This window comes from Perissodus microlepis, chromosome 12 (assembly GCF_051167445.1).
Source record: "Perissodus microlepis isolate ML-2025 ecotype Zambia chromosome 12, ASM5116744v1, whole genome shotgun sequence".
NCBI lineage: Eukaryota > Metazoa > Chordata > Actinopteri > Cichliformes > Cichlidae > Perissodus > Perissodus microlepis.
In genome coordinates, this window is record NC_140472.1 from 15,242,256 (window position 1) to 15,264,696 (window position 22,441).

At 42.0% G+C, this 22,441-nt stretch overlaps 1 protein-coding gene across 2 annotated transcripts in view; it reads left to right on the forward strand.

The window, feature by feature from the left end:
• Nucleotides 1-22,441, forward strand: part of kiaa0825 (KIAA0825 ortholog) — a 118,817-nt gene that overhangs the window by 53,438 nt on the left and 42,938 nt on the right. For both annotated transcript variants that reach the window (XM_084945351.1, XM_084945352.1), the window contains exon 22: nt 1,385-1,479. In XM_084945351.1, coding sequence (XP_084801477.1) covers nt 1,385-1,479 — 95 coding nt within the window. The remainder of the gene's footprint in view (nt 1-1,384; nt 1,480-22,441) is intronic.

Consider the following 22,441-nt stretch of genomic DNA (forward strand, 5'->3'; position numbering starts at 1 on the left):
CATTTAATTGTTAGGTTTTTTGTTCTCCATATCAGGGTTGAGTCTACCTACAGGTAGCTCACTGTAAGAGTTGCTCGCTTTCCCCCTCATTTCCCCTCTATTACCACGATATCCCCCACTGTTAGGAGAGATACAATGGTACTTATAACACTTACAGCAGTAAGTATTTTCTCAAGACAGGCTTGTGTGTGTTTCTGCTTTCTTTTTTTAAGGATTAGAATTATAACTTTAATATTTATATTATTAGAGTTGAATACAATTCAGTTTTATTTTTTTACAGAACTTATTCAGTCAACAGTCACATCAAGGTATTTCATATTGAAAGGGAAAGACCCTACAATATTAGAAACCTCCAGTAATCAGACAATCTGCTATGGGTAACCACTCAGCAACAGTGGGAAAGAAAAACTCCTTTTTAACAGGAAGAGCCCTGCAACAGAGCCGGGATCAGGAAGGACCAGCCATCTGCTAAGATCAGTTGAGGGTGATTAGAAAGAGAAGAAACAAAAAGGGAAACATAGAGTGATAAATACAAAAAATAAGCTATGAAAAAGATAAAGATTTGTATTTGTGACTCTTATATTTGTCCCTTATAGCAGCTTCAGTTCTTCCTGTGGCTTTTCAAGAACATTAGTCCCATTTAATTTCTAAGACTTGGCCTGTTTTCGGCTTATCACAGGAGGCTGCATAGCTTTGCATAGAAACACCCTATTAAGAGAATGATTAAAATGCCTTCTCCGCTTCAGGTGCCTGTGTTGTTTGTCAAATAAAATGGAGGGAGGAGGAAAAAGTTACACCCATCAATCACAGATGAGGAAGAAGCAGAGGGGGGATCGGATGGATGGATGGAACGAGTAGAGTTCTCCTCCTTTTGTCAATAAAACTCAGCCTGGAGTTAAGAGTGACATTTTACAATCAAAGCAATCTGATTTTTATTTGCTTTCCCAATATGGTGATGGTGCCAGGTGTGTGTGTTCCCTGTTCACATCCACGCGTGAGTGTGTATGTGTGTATTTTTAAAAAAGAGTGAGAGTTAGCAATAGAGGGAAAGAAAAGGAGAAGGGAAGGTGGGGGGTTGGCAGAGTGCCATTGAAGATGGAAAGAGGAAAAAAAAAGGCATAGCAAGAAGAGTAACGACTCCCTCCAAAAATTGATTTATCTTTCTATAAATGATGGCTACATCCCCCAAATGGATTTATAAATTAATTGCTGTCTTATTGGAATAAAAACCTTCTTGTGCGGACATGATTGATCGTCTGATGTCGGTGGCCTGCGCTGGAGACCCCCCTCCTCTTTTGTTAGTGGGTCCCAGCTGGAGCGGTAATGCACTGATGGTATTAACCCTGATTAATAACTAACAAACGCTATCCTCATACATCAACAGAGTGCTGTGGTCGACTGGGCATGGGACTGGGCAAGGCTGCTCCCAGCTTATCAGGGCATGAGTCGGGTCACCTTCAGAGCTCTGCTGGCCAACAGGTACAACATTTCTGTTGCAATATATGTATTTTTATGTGTCTTTTTGTGTTTCATTTGTGCAGTCATTTTGTGAATTACTCGCCTCGGTACAGACCTCAGATGGTTTTTATCAGCATATAAAGTTTCATTTTCCCGATTGTGTCTTCTATAATGCGGGCTGTGCTGTGGAAAGAAATCTTTGGAAAGAGGATATTGGAGTGCTATCATATACCGTGTGCGCTGAATGGAGTGGATCAATGAAATCCTCTCTGTGAATGCATGTGTCACTGACTGCACAGACACAATTTTTGGTAATTGAGTAATGCCTGCTTATTAGGTACTTTTGAGATCTTGGGGTTGGTACATAAAGATGGATAAAAAACAGGCTGGTTCGGATTTTTGTGTCATCTGATTGAAGTTTTTCGCCCAAGTCCACCACTCCTGTCCCATCCTCTCCTCCCCCTCCCCTCCTGTTTTACTCTGCAACAGGCATAAATATTTATGCAGGTATGTGACACATATTAGATTGCAATACTTCAGGCTGTTCCCTGTTCTCCATTCACAGCTGTCACGCTGCCAGCTATCAGGGAGCTATGGGGCTACTGCACCTTGTCTCCACACCTACGCCCAATCCATTCTAAATCACTGCCATTGTAACACACACACACACCTTTCTAACAAAGGGCAAGCTCTGCATCTGCCAAGGACACGGGCCTAATAAGGGTGAAGTACTCAGCTCTGTGCTACGCTGTGACGAGCTTTGTCGCCTCCATGCCTCTACCCCTTCTTCCCACACCCACATACACATACTCTATTCTTCCGCCCCTTATACGCTGCTTTGTTGCATGCTAAAACAGATACTGTCATTGCTTGACTGAGCCAAATTAGTGTTTCAGCATTCATGAATAGAAACTGAAAGAAGAGGATATGAAGTCCGATAGGAAGAGACATAGATAAAGAGGGTCTGGACTTGAAGTTTGAGATTGTGAGCGACACGGAGAAAAAGCACATCACTTCTGACAAGGACTCAAAAAGTGTGAGGATGGGAGTGGGAGGGGTTAAAGGTTATATAATTCACCCTAATCTCACAGTATCAAAGTGTCTGAGATTCTGTCATCTGCCTCATTAGCCTGTCTTTGTTGGGCCAGAGGAACAGATTTCATGGAGGATTTGGAGAATGGCTTTGGTTCAGCACAAGTTGCTCGCACAGAGCAGGAAGTTAGTTTCATGGACTGGCGACATGTAAGCTGTCAAAGTTTTTCTCAGATCAATCTGTGACTCAGAAATATCCTTCAAGCTATAGAAGGCCGTTCATGGGATAAGCACACTGATGTCTCATCCACTGATCCATTTGTTAGTGTAGATAAGGAACACTTTCTGCGTAACCACAGGCCGAAGCGCCTTCGGCTGTTTTCACTTCACAACAATTACTCTTTCACTGCTTCCAGTTGCTGAAAAAGCCACAGCATATCTCACCCTCTTGATGATTTTAATAGTAATGTTTCTACCCCGTACAGTATAAAAAGTCCTCTTATTGTGACCTTGTTGTGAATTTCTACCTTCTAACTTTTAGTCTCCTTGAATGACTTTCTCTTCCTGTACACAGTCAATATTTTTTTTCTGCTCCCGGGCTGTGTGACTTAGCAGTGTGGCCCATTGGCCTCCTATATATTGTGATAGTGGCAGGACAGTTATTGTGCCCAGGGTTTATATCACATTCTAATGGAGCAAGGCTATGAGTTAAGGGGCGGTAGGCTTTTAAACCAGGGCTGTTAAATCACTGTTCAGATGACTTCATTAGCAGAGCGGGACACATGCTGAGACACTTATGTCGGCACACACACGTACACACACATGCATATACATACACTTTCACCCTGCTACCTTGACGGCGTAACGCTTGGGCCAGACAGGAGGGAGAGTGGATTTATACAGATATGTGTGTCCTTCTTTGTCACCTGTCACTTCAGTTCCCTTGGCATGATGGCTCATCCATCATCTACAGATTGAGCTTTTCAGCAGAAACCAGACTGATTAATACTACTGAAGGACCCCCAGGGTTGACTATATGACCTGGCTTCCTGGCAGACTTGATACATTAATGGGCAGATGGATTACTTATGTAAAAAAACACTTGTTTTCTGACTAAATGGTGGGTTGGCTTTGTTAAATACGTTGTTACTGTTAAAAACAATGTAAGAAGCAGTGATTAGTGGATGTGTTTGATGGAGTACTGCCTGGCAGGGTCAAATTTTGATTGTTTGTCTGGGAAACTGACCAACCTGTTGGTTCTTGGCCAGCTGTGATAAATGATAGGCCTCAAAAACCTATTAAGGAAGGCTAACTGCTTTGCTAAATAGATATTTTTTTTACTTTACTTGCCTTATTTTCCCCCTTATTATTGGATGGATGGGTGGCTCTGAATTCTACATTTGCAAAATCAAAAGATCCCTGTTTTAGCTCCAGGAGGAGACACAAATCCCTTGTTGGATGCATCAGGAAGGACATCAGACATAAAAATCAAACATGAGGAGCTACCTGCTGTGGCAACCCTTTGTGAGCAGCTGAAAGTACCTCTATTACATGGATGGACATCTTTATAGACACTGATGTGCAGCTGACTTATGATAGGCTTATACCAGAGAAACAACACATACTCTGTTTGTGAATCAAGGTCTAACAGCAGAGCTAACTAGTAAAATTCAGCCACCCTAAAGTTTTCAGTGTCTTCCTTTATCTCTAACAGATTTTAAGTTTTTGCATATGAAAAAAAAAGTATCTTCCTTACATGCTCATATATACTTAACATTTCACCTTGAACAAACTGTACTGAATGCATTTATATTAATTTCCATGCATTACGAATTGAAATTTGTCTAGGTTGTCTCATTCCTTGACTTCAAGTTATGAACCGCTCTTTGTTACAGAAGCGTTGAGTCAAAGCACTAAGTGCTTCAACTGATGCTGAAGTTTCTCTTCAGCGAATGGATTGCAAATGGATAAGTCAACTGCTTTGTCCTTGGTCGCACTTTCAAGTCCCCCTTTCTTTAGTGAACACTTGTAACTCTGTCTGAGCGTACTTTTGTACAAAACAATTAAAAAAAACACACAGCTCAGGCCCTTTGTAGGTTGGAAATAATGCCAGGAGTGCTGACCCTTCTCTTTCTTCTGTGACTCTGATTGTGTCCCAAGGCCTTCGAATGCTACGGTCTTTTATGTCATTTTTCTTTTCCATCCATGGAAAAATGAAACAAGTCTGAAAAAGTGTCATGTGTTGCAACAGACAAAAGTCACATTTTAGCTGTCATCTGCTAAGGTGACTTTTTGAAACTGTTTCCTTGCACCTATATGTCAGAGAAGGTCCCCTGACCTGGTTGTTAAGGGGTAGCCAAGTATGAGAGATGAAGCCTCATGTGTCACTTGGCACTCTTCCACTCCATCATAAGGATCTAATATCGTCCAAGGACATTCATGCTTAGATCTGCTAGTTCTACTGCTCCCGGTACACGGTCTTAAAATCAGCGTGGAGCAACAGAAAGACGTCATGCGTTGGCCCGCAGTAAATTCAGAGTTAGATATACTGTAGCTGTGCTATATTTAGACCTTATTTTCTGAGTAAGCACTGCTCGGTACGATTTTATTACACACGCATTGACAGTAAAAGGGTACTAGTAGTATTGACCTCTAGATTTGCTGGCTTAATATAGTTAGCTACAGTATAACTACTGAACACTAAACCATTTTCTCTGAATTGTCTCATTGTTTCTGTTACCCCTCTGGTCTATAACAATAGCAGTTTGTGGAAAAATGCCAGTCTGTGGCATTCTCTTGCTTGAGCGGCTCCTTAAATTGCGGCGATAGACGCTTGTGCTTTCAGGAAGTGGGCAATCGCCATCTGTTCCTTGGCGCTGCCATATGGCGGGCCTTTTTCTCAGGGAATAAAATAAAAACAAATATGTCAGAACGTTCGTCTTTCTCCACGGACGCTGATCAACCTGGGGAGAAGCTGGATCTCAGTGTGTCTGGATTAATGGTCTTACTTTACGCTTCAGGGAATGAGTGAGTGTGCGCTCGTCTTTGTGCATTTGTGTGAGCACGTGTGCATCTTTTTGTGAGGGCATGCACGCACTAAAGCACATTTGTGTACCTGGAAGTATTTCTCAAAGCATTTATCTGACTTTAAGGGTGATGCTACCGTACCGTTTTGAGCAGTTGGTTGCCCTAGTCTTGGAAGCATTAAACAACGCAGGAGAAAAGAGCTTCAAGGTTAGCCAGAGTGACATTTCACGGCTGCCGCTGCCAAAGAAACAAGAAGAAATGCTCTCAAGCCATCATCAGACTCTCCATCTTGCGAGGCCACGAATTCAAAAGACTTGTCACTTTTGAAAATCAGGAGAGTGTGAGGTGTCATTGAGGAAGGGCTTCTTTCTTCTCTCGTAGATCTCCTTGGGTGTCCTCTCTACTGACTGACAGCTTGGGCTGGGAGTTTGTGTTGGTGGAGACAGAATACATCTTTTGTCTGCTTGGTTATACATGGCGTGTTTTGTCTTCGCTACCCCTGGACAGCACTGACACATTGAGGTTTTCATTAGCCGTAAGCAGGTGGTGAAAAAGAGGGACGAGCTTATGCGCATCACTCTGTTCCCATCCCTGCTTGTGTGCATCTGCACTGCACCAGCTTGTATACTGTAAGCATATCACAGAGGGCGTACATGTGTCGGGCCGCGTGTGTTTGAATGTTCAACATTACATTTTTAGCATGTGTGATACTTGGAGGTTTGCTCCAAAGGCGAATAAATCAGTGATGCCTGGGATAAGGCCGTGGCCCCTCCTCAAACTGCACAGACAGGCTGAGAGGCTCATTAATCAAACGGCCAGTCACAGATGTGATGGCTTCCACACAAACCGCCAGCAGACTGTGAAAGTCACATCCAACAGAGTCAACTGTCAGCCAGGCAGGCAGGCTGCACTTTTCTGCTCTCTCTCTCTCTCTTTCCCCCTCTGTTGTATTAATCTCTCACTCTCCCTTTACCTCCTCTCACCTCCAGCATGATGCCTCAGTGTGATACATCTGAAATATTTGTCTTGTCCCTCTAAAAACCATCTCGAGGGTCGAGAAAAATCCATCTTCTCAGAGAGTGGTCATGGTCAAACCATTTTGGGGACACAAGACATCAGTCATTACTGCACAATGCTCTGTTCTCGGAAATTACTTGCAGCATAGGTAAACACTGACCACACCACTTCAGATTATCTCCTAAATTACATGAATCCTTGTTCATTCCCTGAATAAAAGTTGATAATCGCGTAGAATATTATGGAATATGGTGCAATTTGTTAGGCGAGTCTGTGTATTCCTTTTAGTATTTTGTCAGTATCTGGAAATTCCAGGTACACTCAGGACTATCATGTGTACCCTCTTCATGGAAATGCTGGCATGTGCAAAATATGTCTTCCCATTTCTTTTGGGTTATTATGTCACAAAACCTTTCTGCAATCCCAACTCCAAATGGGTTTAAATTAGTTACAGTTATTACCAGTAATTCCTATAATATTGCTACTCATCATCATAACCCTCGCTTCACGTTGGTTATTCCACACAGCAAGCTTCTGAACTAGATTATCCTGTTATCCTTTGTCAACTTACTGTACCTGACCTTGCTTAAAAAAATGCATTTTTTATGTAATTTAATTGTATAAATAGCAATCTCTGTGACTGTTCCAGCTTCAGACTTTGGATGGATAAATAGTTGGAGTGACTCTAACACCAGAGCTAAATGAAAATGCTGCTTAATCTACTGAAAAGCCCTCCCAGCACAGATAGAAATGCTGGATGGAACAAGGACAAGACAAAGCCACCCTCTCCTGATTAAAAATGGCAACTCCCAAGGCTCCTCAAACACACTGGGGTATTTGATGCTGCAAATAAAGACTGTATTCCACATGCTTTTGCTGTCAGAATGGGAAATGGTGCAGAAGGGAAGGAAATTCTCTTGTTATGATGCCAGGTTTTTGGAGAATGACACCATCATAGTTGGAGCCCTGCAAGATTTAAGTACATCTTACTACACAAGGTCTATAGGCAGCTTTTTAAACAAAGTTTGACTGAACAGAGAAACAGCCATTTATCAGCAATGCGGCTTTTTTATCAAGTTTTCCAATTTTACTTTTTTCCGGTGTAAAAAAATAAAAGAGAAATGTTTAAGCATGTGAAAGCAGGCTTATATTAGCGTTACTAAAATGAGATCTGCACGATATCTCATGTCATGTCAATGCCAGCTGAGCTTTTTCACATTGCATTGAGATCAAATGTCCTCAGACAGTGTGATCTTTGCACAGCCGTAAAAAATGCTGTCATTAACTGAAAAATAAATACTTCTACAATACCAAAACAAAAGTAGTAACATGCTGCAGTTGTCACTGGATACTTTATCACGCTTGCAGCCACCATGCATTTTGTTACTGCACCTGACTTTGCCAGCTTTGGATCAAGTTTGTCTTTGGATTTCTAGCATGTCCACTGGGTATTTGTTTTGGTGAGCTCTGTCAGCGAAATAACTCCATGTTTTGCCCTTGGAACCAGTTTTGTCAACCAGTTTAGATGAACTGGGACTCGGTTCAAGACGTGGTGGACTGTTTGACACTGTTGCCATGTTTCCTGCTGATTTACTGAAATGACTTTTTAGCTGACTGCAGCAGTCCATTGTCAAGAGCCAGTTTGTGACCGTCTGTTCCAGTCCATCATTGTATGCGCTTCCATCCTTTTTACTATTCCATGTGCCATCTTTATTCAAATCCTCTGGAATTGATACCGAGTTAGCCTCTAAGCTTGCAGAATGTGTTTGGTTGTGTGGTTAGTGTATTGGAGGATACATGGTAAAATTAAAGTTGAAATGAAAAATGTTTGGCATTTTGTCTTTTATGCACAAGTATGTCAACTAAGAAAGGATATGCACTAGTGGTGGTCTTGTACTTGTTAATGATTACTGTACTGTAAGGCACAACATAAACATGCAGTGTATACACATTTCTAGATCTGGATATATATTTTATCATTATGTATGTGCGCAGAGACCATTTACTTAGAAAAGTGTAAGAGAAGACCCCGGGCCTCTCTAAAGCCAGTGCAAGATAGAAAATAAAAGAGCATCATCTAAATGCTTGAACAGGTTTGTGCAAGTTTGTGTGCCCTCCTGTGTGAGGCTATGTAGTGAGGCGGTGAGAGGTTTTTTTCATTTTTTGGGGGGTGCATCACGAGGTTGTATCCTGTCGCCAGGCTCATTAGTCCATCAGAGGCGCCCAACCAGCCCCAGCCAATCGTTGCTCTCGACTTGGCTCTGCCATTTGCATGTGGTCTAGGAAGAGATAATTAGAGGGATCTCTGCCTGTCACTGTTAATCTGGGACTTAGTGAAGGGCTGTGACGCCGACACGCTGATGGACTGACACACACACACACACACACACACGGTGTCATATGAATTTGCACACACACTCAGATTCACAGAAATTCTACGTGGAAACACAGTGCCTACCTCCACACGCTAACATGATTTGCACAGGTAAACACTGTTAAGCTGTGGATAGGACTGTTAGTTTTTTTTAATGCTCTCTTTTTGATTTGTGACTAGTAGAGTGGTCTTTTTGTTGTATTTCTTATCTCTATTAATACTGCGCATTACACTAAAGTACATCAGAGTTCCTTCCCCATTGGTGTGATATGATAGCATGTTGACTCAGTGACTGTTTACACCAGTTGTACTATGCTGTTGACACAGGGTTTAGATCCCTGTTCAGATAGACTGTGCTTGTTGCTTCCCAAACAGACAGAATGCTCAGTAAGTCTTTTGAACAAGCCCAGCTGTCAGCCCTATATACAGTACGTTTACACACACACACACACACACATCAATACACTCACATCCTAACAAACATGTACATGCGCTCATGCACTGGCAGGTCCCCAGCTACACGCACACTGAGAACACACACACGTCGCTGATTGGCAGGCCTCCTGTTTCCCCATAATTCCGACTGATTTATCCAATCAATCTCACTCGGGGAGCTGCTAAAGCGTTGACTAATATTAAGAGTAGAACATGCGACAATTAAAACATCCTTCAGGTAATTACAGAGCTGGTTTAGCAGCAAACAACTGAAGCATTTTATACATTCAGCATGTTGCCTGTGTGTTTTATTTGTACCTGTTTGGTAGTTAATCGGGGGAAATGAGGTACATCTGTGAATGTTACCGCTTTTTAATGCACGTGCCGCATAACATCGCATCGTTAGCTGAACGAGTCTATGCAAATATCGACGCTCTTCACCTAATTAAGTGCCATTTTATCCTGCACAAGAAAATCTTGCGTAAAAAAGACTGGATAGATGTGCTTATTACCACAAAGCCTATTTCCAAACCAAGTGACAGCAAGTCTTTTTCGAGCACTGGGGGACTGCTAAGCTAAATGGTGGATGTTGAGGAAGAGCGTGAGTACCATTGCTGACCTCATCCGTCCTGCTCTGTGACCTTTTGTCACCACTGATGGCACATAATAGTTGACACTTGACTTTAGGGGCTCTTTAAGTGCCAAGAGTGGCCTGGGCCCTGGATACATATTCTAATGCCATCATCTCTGTACTCTGTGAGAATACCCTTTGTACAGGAGTCCTCGCTACACATGTTTTCACTTTTTCTTTCTGAGCTTTCTTCGCCATTCTCCCTCCCTCCCTCCTTCCCTCTTTTTTCTCTTGTTTCCAAAAAAAGACACATGCGGTCACACACACAGCAACACTCAGACCCACTCAGACATGCTTTCGCTGAATTGAAATAGTCTGTCCCGCCCTTCTGCCCCTCTGCCATTTAAGGCAAGCACAGAGGTGCACTTGTCTTGACACTTGTCTCAACAAATCTATAGACAGCCAAAAGGACTATTCCAGCTGTTATCAAACCACTCTCTTCATGCCTCTCCTCTCCTCTTTTCTACTCTGTGTCATATTTAGATACAGCACCATTTTCCCACCTTCACCACCTGGACTCTATACTGTACGTATGGAAAATTACAGTTACGGGTGGGTACTGTGTATATTAATATCACTGACTCAGAGGTTATTTATTGAATCCTTCTGCTCCATTCTAATTTGGGAATGTAGTATATTATATAGGTCACCTGAAAACTGTAACTGTACATATACTAACACTTGCTTTCAGGAGATTTGGGCAACCATTTCGCAGCTATTGTAGGTTTAGACTTTTGACAGCATCAGCTAATACGCATATGACAAAGGTTATAAAAGCCTTTGCATTCTTACAGCTTTCTGTTCTAAATACCTTTTTATATCAAACATAATTTCCTATCTTAGAAGATATTTTTTTTTACATTTTGTGTAAATTTTGCATAAAATGTCAAATGTCCCTGCTGTCTACTGCAAGAATAGCCACACATCTCAACTAGTACATTGGTAAACATTAAAATATACAAATATATTTATGTATTTGTCTCCTGCGATGTATATTGGTGTACAGAAGGTCCAAGCACCCTAATCAATAAGAGGAATCAAATAGCAAATAAGCAGTTATTATAGATTTAAAATCACTTCCAGCTCAGAACAAGGTGTTGATATCCACTGCTTGTTATGGGTCAGTCTGCACTGTAAATATGGCATGCTGTGGCAAATGGCAAATATGATTGCACTCTCCCACTCTGTGTTTCCCCACCTTTGCAGCTTTTTACTTTGTGTTTCTTTCAACTCTTTCTCCTTTTACCTGCTTTGGCTCCCTCTCTCTGCAATCTTCTCAGAGAAACCATCATGGGTCATGTTTTTCTGAGTCTTTGATCATTGAGTAGTCTTTCAGCATGTTGACTACAAGGCCTCTCACCTCCCCAGTGGTTGTTGCAAAAGAGGGGGCACACTTATCTAGCTTCTATGATGTTGATGGTTGAAAGCATTTGCTGATGTTGAAAGTGCGTGTGCACCTTTGTGCGTTTGTGTGTGTCCATTCAGACATGATGAAAGACTCTGTTATAGCACTGGGGTTGTGATCGGTTGCAACTACAGTGTAGCTATGGTTGATAAGCATGGCATTCGTATCTGACAGATAATGATCATGTGACAATGCAGTCATTTAGGAGAATAATACCCTCGGCACAAATTCTTACATTTTTTTCTTCTTAAATAGCCTAAAAGGTTGGAGTTTACATCCCTGAGCTTTTCATCCATGCCTATTTGTTCTGTTATTCCATGGAAAACTTCCTTCACTGTTTCATAATGGGTTTCTCCTGAGGGCACAAACTCTGGCTGAAATAGAAAAAGCTTTTTTTTCCCCCCTTAGTCTTTACACCTCCTGTGAGTAAACGATGGCTCGGTGTCTGAGAGGTTTGCAGCTCCATCCAGCTGCAGAATTCTCTCTTTTGTAAGATGCAGGGGATGGCCTTGATGTGACAGCTTGCGATGTTAGCCCAAGTTGTTTTTGACAGAAGACAAAGAAAAAGGAAAGAAGGCAAAGAAAAAAAAAGAAATATAAAGGCAAACCGATGGAATTTATCTTCTCAGGTGAATTGCTTGTGCAGGAATCAATTCTTTCTCTGCGTCATTTTCTTTTAAAAACATCTTTGTTTTCCTCCCCATGTTTGCTTTGTCATGACTGTTAAGAACAGTCGGTTTGATTGAATTTGCCACTGGAGACATTTAGTGATCTTGATGCATTCTTTGGATGCAGGGCTTAGGCTTGCTGGAAGCATCTTTTTTAGATGTCCCCCTCCCGCCCATGACATTACGGAAACAGGTCTACCCTTTACAGCAGACTGAATGGTGAGTGGTATTATTTGATATATTGTGCTGATACATGCCAGTCTATAAGAATGCCAATGACAATCATAGGAAAGGACATTTAGATTACTGTCGAGGCTCCCTGTCCTGTCTCTTCCTATCTGGCCTGCTATCACTCCATCTGTTTTGTAATCTGTCTTCTCTTCATCTTGAGTTTGACTTGTAATGATGAAGAGCTGGTCAGAGGGGTATAGAGCATTTTGTGTGTGAGGTGTGTGTGTGCGCATGTGTGTGTGAACTTTGAAGTTGCTGTTTTTTATGTGAATGAGTGGGAGCCTTGTATGTGTGTCCAGCCTGTGTCTGCCTTTACTAAGAGTGAGCGTGACCCTTGGGCTGTACCCCACAATCAGTCAGCCTGCCTAGCCCATTCTGACTGAGTGTTCCTCTCTTAGTCCTCTGAAAGAGTCCTTCTTGTCAGTGTGTGCCAGACCTTCCCTCTGCCCCTCACTGTTGTCAAGGTTAGCCCGGCTGCACCTTTTCCATTTTGACTATCCTTCAGAAACAACCTTCTTCATATGTGTCTCTGAAAAGAGTAAAAAGTTTGAAGTTTTCCACTCTTTTCTAGGTCTTCCACTCAAGGTTAGACTTCCCCAGTGCTCTTCATATAGCCTTCTAGCAGCACTCTATCCAGTACTTATGTGCATCTGAGAAAGGAGGAAGTTTAAAGGAGGTTAAATTCTCTCTTCCTGTTCATTCTCACTTTCTCTGAAGGTGAGTCTCTTGTTAATCTCTGATTTCATGTTTCACTTCTCTGTCTTGTTAGCACACACAAGGAAAAATATGGTACTGTGGCACAACATATATGTGTGTGTGTGTGTGTGTGTATATCTGTGAATAGCTGTTTGATTAGAACTTCCTCCTCTTTCTCTTTCTATGGTTTTGTCTTAGATGCTTAGATGATATATTCAGGCCATTACTAAGACAAAACACGTTTTAATAGGTGTCAAAGAAAACTATAGTAAATGGACTGAAATATTTCTTCTTGTTTTACGAATTTATGGTGATTGGTTGATTGAAAGTTAGTCTTGCTTCACTGTGTTGTTGTTGTTATTTTGGCTATGATGCATTTGTGAAAACAAATCTGAGTAGTTTTGAAAAACTGAGATGATATAAAATGATTTTTGCTCAACTCAAGTACAAATACAGAACAGCAGGGCTTTTTAGACAGTTAAAAATATCCTGCTCATGTCTTCCACCTCAGAAAAGCAACGTATCACTGAGCCGGGGGGATAGTCAGTCATCAGAGTCTGCGCTGGTCTGCTCTTTCACATTTCTGGTTGCATTCATTTTCAACCCTGCATGTCTCCTCAAAATCACGTTTATGCCCCACTCTTTTGTTTTTGCTGCAGTCTTTAAAGTCTTAACTGCACTTCTTCACTGAATTACTTTAAAAGCTTAATCGTGTTAAGGTGCTACTAGAGGATACAGCAAGGATGGGTAATGTAAAGGAAAATAAAATGAAATAAAAGATCAATCCATCAATCCATTTTCCGCTTATCCAGCTTAGGTCACGGGGGGTTGGAGCCTATCCCAACTTTCACAGAGTCCGAGTTGGGCACAGGTCAGCATTCATTCACAGGGCTTACAAGTTAAGATGTCAGTGAAGGTTTACAGATGAATTTAATATCAACTTTATAGTAGTAGTATCAGTAGCATTAGTAGTGGGGGTTCTCCTTGCATTACTAATGTAATTGTAAATATTGCAGCTAACATAAGACAGTGGCAGCTGGCAGCTAAATACATAATACATAACCATAAATGTGCTTTAAAGGAATATTATTGATCAGTGTAGCACATCAGTCTTTTAAAATTTTGCAATTGAGTAACTGCTTTTTATATTATAACTAATTTAGTTGCTTGTTACCCTTATATACAGTATATACACACAGTATCACCCCAAAAAGCAGATTTACCCATTATTTTGCAAACATTTTTAAAATTTAGTTCATGATGTGGGGGAAAAAACAGCACAGCAGAGTTGACGAGCTGACAACACACACCATAAGAAAACCATTAAATGAGATAACTTGTATCTTGATAAAATCATTGTGTTACACGTACACGAAACATGTCATTTGATACACACTGTACCGGATGCTGTTGGCGCATCATTTCTTCTTGAGGAGGTGGCGTCCACGTAGTGGGAGGCCAATGTGGGTTGATATATGTCTCTCTGTATCTTTATCACTGAGAACAGATATGGCTGATATCTCTGTCATCTCAGCATCTTAGACCTGACAGCACCGATCATAATCATTCCCCCTTCGGCTCTCCCTCTCGCTATTTCTTTCTTTTTTTTTTTGTTATCACAACCTAACTCGTGTATTGGCATATCTGTATTTGTCTTTCTCTTGTTTCGTGTTGCGCCTTACTCTTCATATCTTAACAACAACTCTCTTTCTTACTCTTTTTCCATGCAGTAATGGTGCACTTTGGGAATACACTTTATATGCAAAAGGAGTTAGTGTTGGGAGTGATTCTGCCGTTATTTCCGTACAGGGTTGTGTTTGCGTGCCTGCGTGGGTGTGTGTGTGTGTGTGTGTGTGTGTGTGTGTGTGTGTGTGTGTGTGTGTGTGTGTGTGTGTGTGTGTGTGTGTGTGTGTGCACGCGTGTTACCATGTGTTTGTTTGTGTGTGTGTATGTGGGTAGGTGGGTTTGCGTCAGAGATCATTTACAAAGGGATCAGCCCTGGGGGTGTAGAGGCATCGCTGCAGTGGAGGGAGAGCAAAGGGGGTGGAGGCAAAGTAGTTCACAGTAAATGTAGCGAAGAGACAACTGGCTTGAAAACCTTTTCCGCACTTGACTTTGCACTGCACAGTTAACTACTTATTTATTTATTTGGTTGGAAGGCCAAATATATGTTCAATGGCATTGGATATCAGTGACAGGAAGGATCTAAGAGTGACACCACAAATGAAGCTGTCAGAGTGGCCTGACAGCCGGGTCCCGAGGCGAACATCCCTCTCCTGCACATTTTATTATGATCGCAGCGAAACCTCACAGCAAGAAGGAAAGTGAGTAAAAAGGGGGGAAAAAGAAAACCATCATCTTCCCAACCGGAGAGAAGGAAAAGAGACAAAACGAGCGCTGCTGTATCATTGCCGCCCATGATAGAATGAATTATAAATGTGCGAAGGGGATTAGGGAACAATGGTTGAAGTCACTAGGATCCTCGCCTAGTTTCCTCACCCTCAACCCGGCAACTAATTAGCACTTTCAACACTAGTGTATGATCTCATTAATGTGATTTCTGCTTATGTAACGTGCATACGCTTGCTCACATGCACGCATAGAGATTGCAGAATTATTACATAAAGCAAATAAACATGGAAAATTTATTGTTTATTGCCAACTGTGATAAAATACACAAATAATAAGCCCATACAGTTAAGGTGATGGATCAAATGTTGCAGTAAAGGTTTAGTCAACAGTGCCATTCAGTGTTCAGCATTTAGAGCGGGCTTTCCCCTTATGTCTGGCAATTATCTGAGCAATTTGATAATGTGTGATGAATGTCAGTCATAGTATCATCGTTTTGACTGGTGCACCAAAAAGACAGTTGCTGCTGGGGGGGGGGTTTCTGTACTGCCTCAACAGATGAAAGAAACATTTAAGGATCACAAGGGTTGTACAGATATGTAATGTTTTTAAAAAGGCAGGACTATATTTTTATTTTTTTTTTCACATAATTGTGCACGCTATTTGTATAGTAGATGCATTTCACGTCAGCTAATTAGTATCCACACACTCAGATATAGGGAGAGGGAGAAAAAAGAGGGGGAGGAAGCTGGGAGAGGGTAAGGGTAGATAATTAGACAGAATTAAGCCATCGCTTTTAATCTAGCTACTGAAAGGAAGAGAGAGAGAGAGAAAAGAGATGTGGGTGAAAGGGTGGGGGATCTAGGGGTGAGGCCTACATATTTACCCCTCTGCTCTCTCGCTCTTTCCCTCTTTCACCGCCTGACACAGGGTGTGAATGTGTGGGAAAAGAGGGGCCTGAAGCCTTAGCTCAGCAGAATGGATCAGCTTGTGTTTCGAGGCCCTAGAAGTGTCCCATTGTCATGATGTCACTGCAACTCAAGAAGCCTGACCTCTGACCCTGATGGATTCATAGCAACCCCCCCCCCCCCCCCCCAGCACCAGCACCACCACACACAAACCCAAAACGCCCCAATTGCCACCAGGCGCCCACTAGGGGGTACCCAAGCCTTTTTGCTGTGGAGTTTTGAGGTGCTTGTGGCTCTACAGCTCACGAGGGATTTGCCAATGGATCCGTCCGTCTATGTCCCCCTGATTCCCTCACTCTACCCTGCTCTTTTTTTCCCCTTTTCTTTCCCTCTGTTGCTTTGCCATCCCAGGCAGCCATAGCTTTTTCTCTCTCTCTAGCACTCTCCCTCTCTCTCCCTCCTACAAGCGTTGTATCGCAGTGCCCATGAATATAGCGAGTGCCGCCAGATGTCGCAAATACATCATCTGAGGGATACGGCGGTGATGGAAAAAAGTCAAGGCACGTACGAGTGGGGGATGTGAGCTGACTTGAGCTCTCTGAGCGTTTGTGTGTGTGCGTGTCACTGTATGCCAGCATCTGTGTGTGTGTGTGTCTCTGTTTTCCAGAGTGTGTGTGTGTGTGTTTGCGCGTCTGTGTGCAAATGGGTGGGTGTGTTGCTTTTGTGCATGTGTGCATGTGTGGAGGTCAAAGCAGGTCAGCATATTGTCCCTCAGATGTTTGATATTTTATGTATAAGAGGGTGGCTAGAGCGAAAGGATAAGCACGTTCCTGACAGAGGCATCTCTCTGCCACAATCCGCCACCTCAGCAATGTAGATCCCAGAGTCAGATCAACAATGGAGAGTAGCTGCCTTATACCCAGAGAGGACTGATGGGAAAAAGCAAAGGGTGTGTGTGCGTGTGTTTTTGGGGGGGCTGCTGCGGCTGTTGGGGGCCAAAGACTGCAGTGTGACCTGATTGCAATAAAACAACTGTGATTATGCACAATATTGTGTTTACATATGCAATGTGCTGCACTGCAAGTCACCTTAACAATACATTAAGGTCCCCTTGCTTATTCATCTGGAGTAAATAATATAAGCTCGTAACCACACCAAACCCACGCAGACCTTCGTACTGCTGCAGGTGTGTCCATGTTTGAAGGCTTGGTGAGGGCAGAGGAGGGCTAGTGTGACCCTTAGATCAGCCCGTGTTGGGTAAGAGATTCCCTCAGAGTAGAGCTATCCCAAACAGCACTTCTCTCTTTCTCCTTCAGGGGGAAAAGTTTACTACCAGCTTGCTTTTGTAGTCTGCCTCAAAAGATTTGCGGCAGTCAGCATTAAAAGGCACAGATCTGAGGAGACACCTCCAACTGAAATACGTACAGATGAAGGAGGAGGAGGAGGAGGAGGAGAATGAGAGCGGGGCAAACTGATAAAAACATTAAAGACAGACGCTAAACGTTCCTCTTTATGCTGCCTTTGTACCCCAACAACAACGAAAATAACAACAAAACTACCAAACATCATCTCAGGGTGCTTTTCTTTTTTCCTGGTAATGCTTTGATTCATTGGTCTTTTTGTTTGTTTGTTTTTCGGGGAGTTTACCCTTTTTTATATCCTCCTGTTTGTGCTCTGTTGTTCTTTATTCCCTTCCGCATGTAGGCTGGTTACCAGGGTGATGATATAGCATATGACATCATGCCCTGGCTGTATTGTATAGTGGGTCGCATTCTGGCAGAGTTCAAGGAATGGTGGCGTGGGCTGGTGCCGCACTCCTTACAGTGCTCCCTCCATCTTTGCTTCTGTTTCTCTCCCTCTCCCTCTGTGTCTCTCTAGGCTCTAAGCATTGGCTTGTCCAGTGTGCCTTGTGTTCCCTGGGAAAAGGATTAATTATTCAACACATAGCCTCAATTAAATTTGAATTCGGCAGTTCAAGTAACCTTTTAGCATGGCACATTTATTATTAAGGCAGATGCTTTGGCCCTGTTTAGATTTGCAGCTTATCGGATTCTTTCAGCTCCTTATCACATGGGGATTTTACTTTTGATGGCTATAAGGCCTGGCCTTGCCCTGGCTGCAATGCACTGGGATGTATTTTCTCAAAGAGTTTCTTGTAAACATTTCTAGCTATACATTTCAGCTACTGAATGTTTTACCTTGTAATTGGACCAAGCAGTAAAAGTTTTTCATGCGTCTCACGCGGAGGATGTGTGAGGGGTAGTTCATTTCCAGTTCCACCGTTTCAGTTAGGACAGGACAGGATGTCTTTCTGATATGTATTTTCTGGTATAATGAGTACTTGGAAACTTGAGAGTCTTCATCACTTGGAAATGCTTTCTTCTATTTTTCCCCTTTATGTTTCTCTTCCCAATTCCTCCACTGAATAGAATGAGGTGCCAGGACAAAATGAGGACTAATAGTAACAGGGATGTCCAGCATTAGACATTCACAGAAAAAAAATGAATCAGTTTTCATTTTTAGAACACGTCGTCTCATAAGACATGTACTCGCTGCTGTTACGTATTTAACAAAAGCTCAGTGAGGGCTGTATGACTACAAATGTTTTATATCGCCAAAGACTGATCCACGAAAACATAAATGCTTACATTTACGCCTGCACACAACAGCAACACGGAGCGCAACATAACAAGAAATGAGAAGAAACAGCCTTGACGGCCCCTTTCAATGATCCCCCTCCCCCAGTTCCTGTCTCCCCATTTCTCTCTTCCTCCATCAGAGGAGGTGGTGCCTTTGTCAAGCAGGAGCACAGAGACCTCACAAAGCGAGGGAGGATGTCACAACAAACAAAAACAGCATAGTAACCCCCCAAAATCTAATCAGGAGCCATTGATTCATTCGCTGAATGGAGACTGAGTACCTTGAGAGTGGCTCATCCAATAAGGCCATAGACAGCATGACTGGAGCCTTCACAATTCGGCTGTACAGTTCCGTATCATTCTGTTCTCACCTTTAGACTCGACTCTATCAACTCAAAGATGATACAATCATCACTCCACTCCAACATTTTGTGCCCTTTTTTTCTAGGTCCACTAATTCATCTGTCCTCTATATCCCTAAATCAATGACTCTCTCCCCACCCTGATTTTATGTATTCTTTGAGTACTAATAGGTTTACTTTGTGGATCCAGGGAAAGAGTCTTTGGTGCCTTGGTTAGTCTCATTGTGCTTTCAAATGATACTCCAATCGAACAATTACAGTAACTATAAGGTAAACCTTTACACAACAGTTTTGTTAAAACTTAAATTGGGAAAAAAGTGTTTGGCAAAGAGTAGGTACTTATTATATTTGTATTCATTGCGTTATCATTAACATTGTGTTGCTTTTTCTTTCTGTGTCATAGAACCAAAAGAGAGAGAAAAAGTGCATTAACACTGTAACTCCATTAACACTTATGGTGGGAATCTGTGACATTTCAAATGAAATTATTTAATCTATATTACGTGCATGCCCTTCTGAGTTTTTTTAAATGCTCAATATAATGCAACAACTTTGCTCTTATTACTTGTAATGATACTTTGGCATTATAGGATAGAGATATTGATTTTGGAACCCAAAGCATTTATTGTGGAGGTAAATGTTATTATTTTAATATTGGAGTCATGCTAATTTAATAGAGCGTAACATACACACCAAGTGTGAGCCGCAGGGGTCTCTCTGTCTTTCCCACTTGTGCTCACTCGCTCTTCCACTGAGATTTATACAATACACAGGCATTTCATGTAATATCAAAGACCAGCCACGGCTACTCCAAGTTTTCATTTGGCGGGCCTTGCTTCAGCAAACACAGGTGACATGTTTGGAAACATACTTTTGAATGATCTTGCTTATTAGTTGGTAAAGTTATTAATAGGCATTAATAATGCCATGTGAGCATTTATGTGAATTATCTTCAGTCTGTAAAGTGTCAAAAATATTACACTGTATGGATCAGGGAGTTTAAAAAAAACCCAACAAATATACCCAGCGTATTCACAATCTTGGTTTGTGTCCCTCCTAAAGCCCATCTGACAGAGCTTCCCTTCATTACTTGCTCACTTCAGCCTCATCCTTTACTTCCTCTTCTCGTAATCCCAGTATAATATATGAATATTTTATTGGTGTTTGAAATATTAAAGGAATTGCACCATAAGCAAGGGTGCCTCTGCAGTACAGTAGAGCATAGTGGTCAGGTGCCCGGTAGTCTGCTGAGGAGGTCAAGTCACAATCTTTGGAGAAACTTTTCCAAAAACTTGCTTAGAAAAATTGTAAATGTTATCATCATTAAGCAAATATGTCCAATGCATCTTGAGAACTGACACCTTATTTTCCTATTTTTAAAGAAGATGTAGAGTAGGCCAGCAAGTGACCTGGATTGTAAAAGACATTTGTAACTGTCACAGTTTTGTAAAAGTAATACTAAAGAACTTGGTCTAAATTTGTGGTGTTTTAAGTTGTTTTTTAAGGTGTTCAGGGACAAACAAGTAATGAATTCTACACCTGCCCCAATCAATGAAATAAATAAAATTGAGCTTCTTTCTACAGCAGGCTCTTCCCCACATTAAAAACTAACAAAACTAACATTAATGAAATAAAAGACAGAGAGCCCAAGTATTGAGCCATCTCTAACCTGCTGGTCCCGATGTGATCAAACATCCACAAGGTCAACAAAAAAGGCCTTATTCACAGAGGCCTCTCCAGGGCCAAAAGGATTCACTGTTCAAGCTTGATTGCCTCACGCTGCCGGACACCACCAGAGGATCAATGTCCAGCCACATAGGCAGTTGATTTCCATGAGGTTACAGAACCATTTGTACATAGATGTATATGTCATGAGGTAACTCAACTAAGGCCCAGTCCCACAAGCTTAGCCAATTTGGTCAATTTTTTTTATATTTCTCTACTGTTTGGCTAGTAGTTGGAGAATGTTTGCAGACAACTCAGTTTGTTCCATGCAAACTATGAGGAACGGCATAAATCTGATGGGAATCAATTACAAGGATGTTTCTAGTACAGCACCCTGTTTGTGAATACCAGTGGTGGCAAAAGTACACAAATTCTTCACCTAAACAGAAGTACAGATAAAAATACAGATAAAGCCACCTAGAGTCACATGAGGTGTATGCCTGATTTCTAAACCCTACTGTAGCATTAATTAGAAGTAAAATTTTGTCTCAAGAATACACTTAAATAATGCACAGATACCTGAAAATTCTACTTAAGTACTTGTACTTAAGGAACACACATTTTTCCGTATAGACCAGAGGTTGCCAGAGGATCCTCAGCCAACGTCTGTGGTCTGTGTTACTAAAGCCTGACACACTTCACTGCATTGTTCAGCTTGATGAGCATATATACGTGTGTTTTGGGGGACATCTTTGCCACTTTTCTTAATAGACTGGCCGTGTGCGTGTTACAGTAGCAGCTGACTCATTTGTCTGGGTTAGGTTAGGGCAGAGGACTTTAAAGGTAAGTGTAGGTCACACAGATGGGCAGATAGACAGGTGTAGTTGTAAAAATTCAGGAAAGTCCTTTTACACTGCTTGCTGCTCTTCGTCACTATCTCCATTACTGCCTTGCTCTCTGTCACTCTCACTCTTTCGTCCTGTGTCTCTTTCAGCCATCTGATCAGCTGTATTAACACAGGGACGCTTGCTGAGTAGGGTTAAAAAGGGCATCTATTCACTCAGCTCAGACACCCTTCACTGCTCTCTCAGTGCATTTGTCCGTGTGTGAGTTTGTGAGTGTGTGTGAATGTGTGCCCTTGCATGTTATTGAGTGGGTGTGTAAAAACTTATTAGAGCGGGATCTAGGTGTGTATGCATGTCTATATGTGTGCGTGTGTGTGTGTGTGTGTGTGCGCCTAACCATGCTTGGACAAAGAGGCGGGGCCTTTTTTTTTTTTTTTTAGCACCCTGTCAAAGGCGTTACCAGTAGAAAGGAGGATTTTGGGGTGGCCTCCCCCAACTCACAGATATGAAGCTGTCATGGGAAGAATAGCTGCATTCATTGAGTGACACTTATTTTCTCCCACTTTACACAAGTGCAGCGAACAAAACAGGCAGGAGAGCAGCTGAGGAAGACATTTTCTTCGCCTTCGCTGGCAATGACAGACATGCAGCAATTACTTTAAGCCTAAGCAGACACCAAGAAAACTGGCATTACTGCTT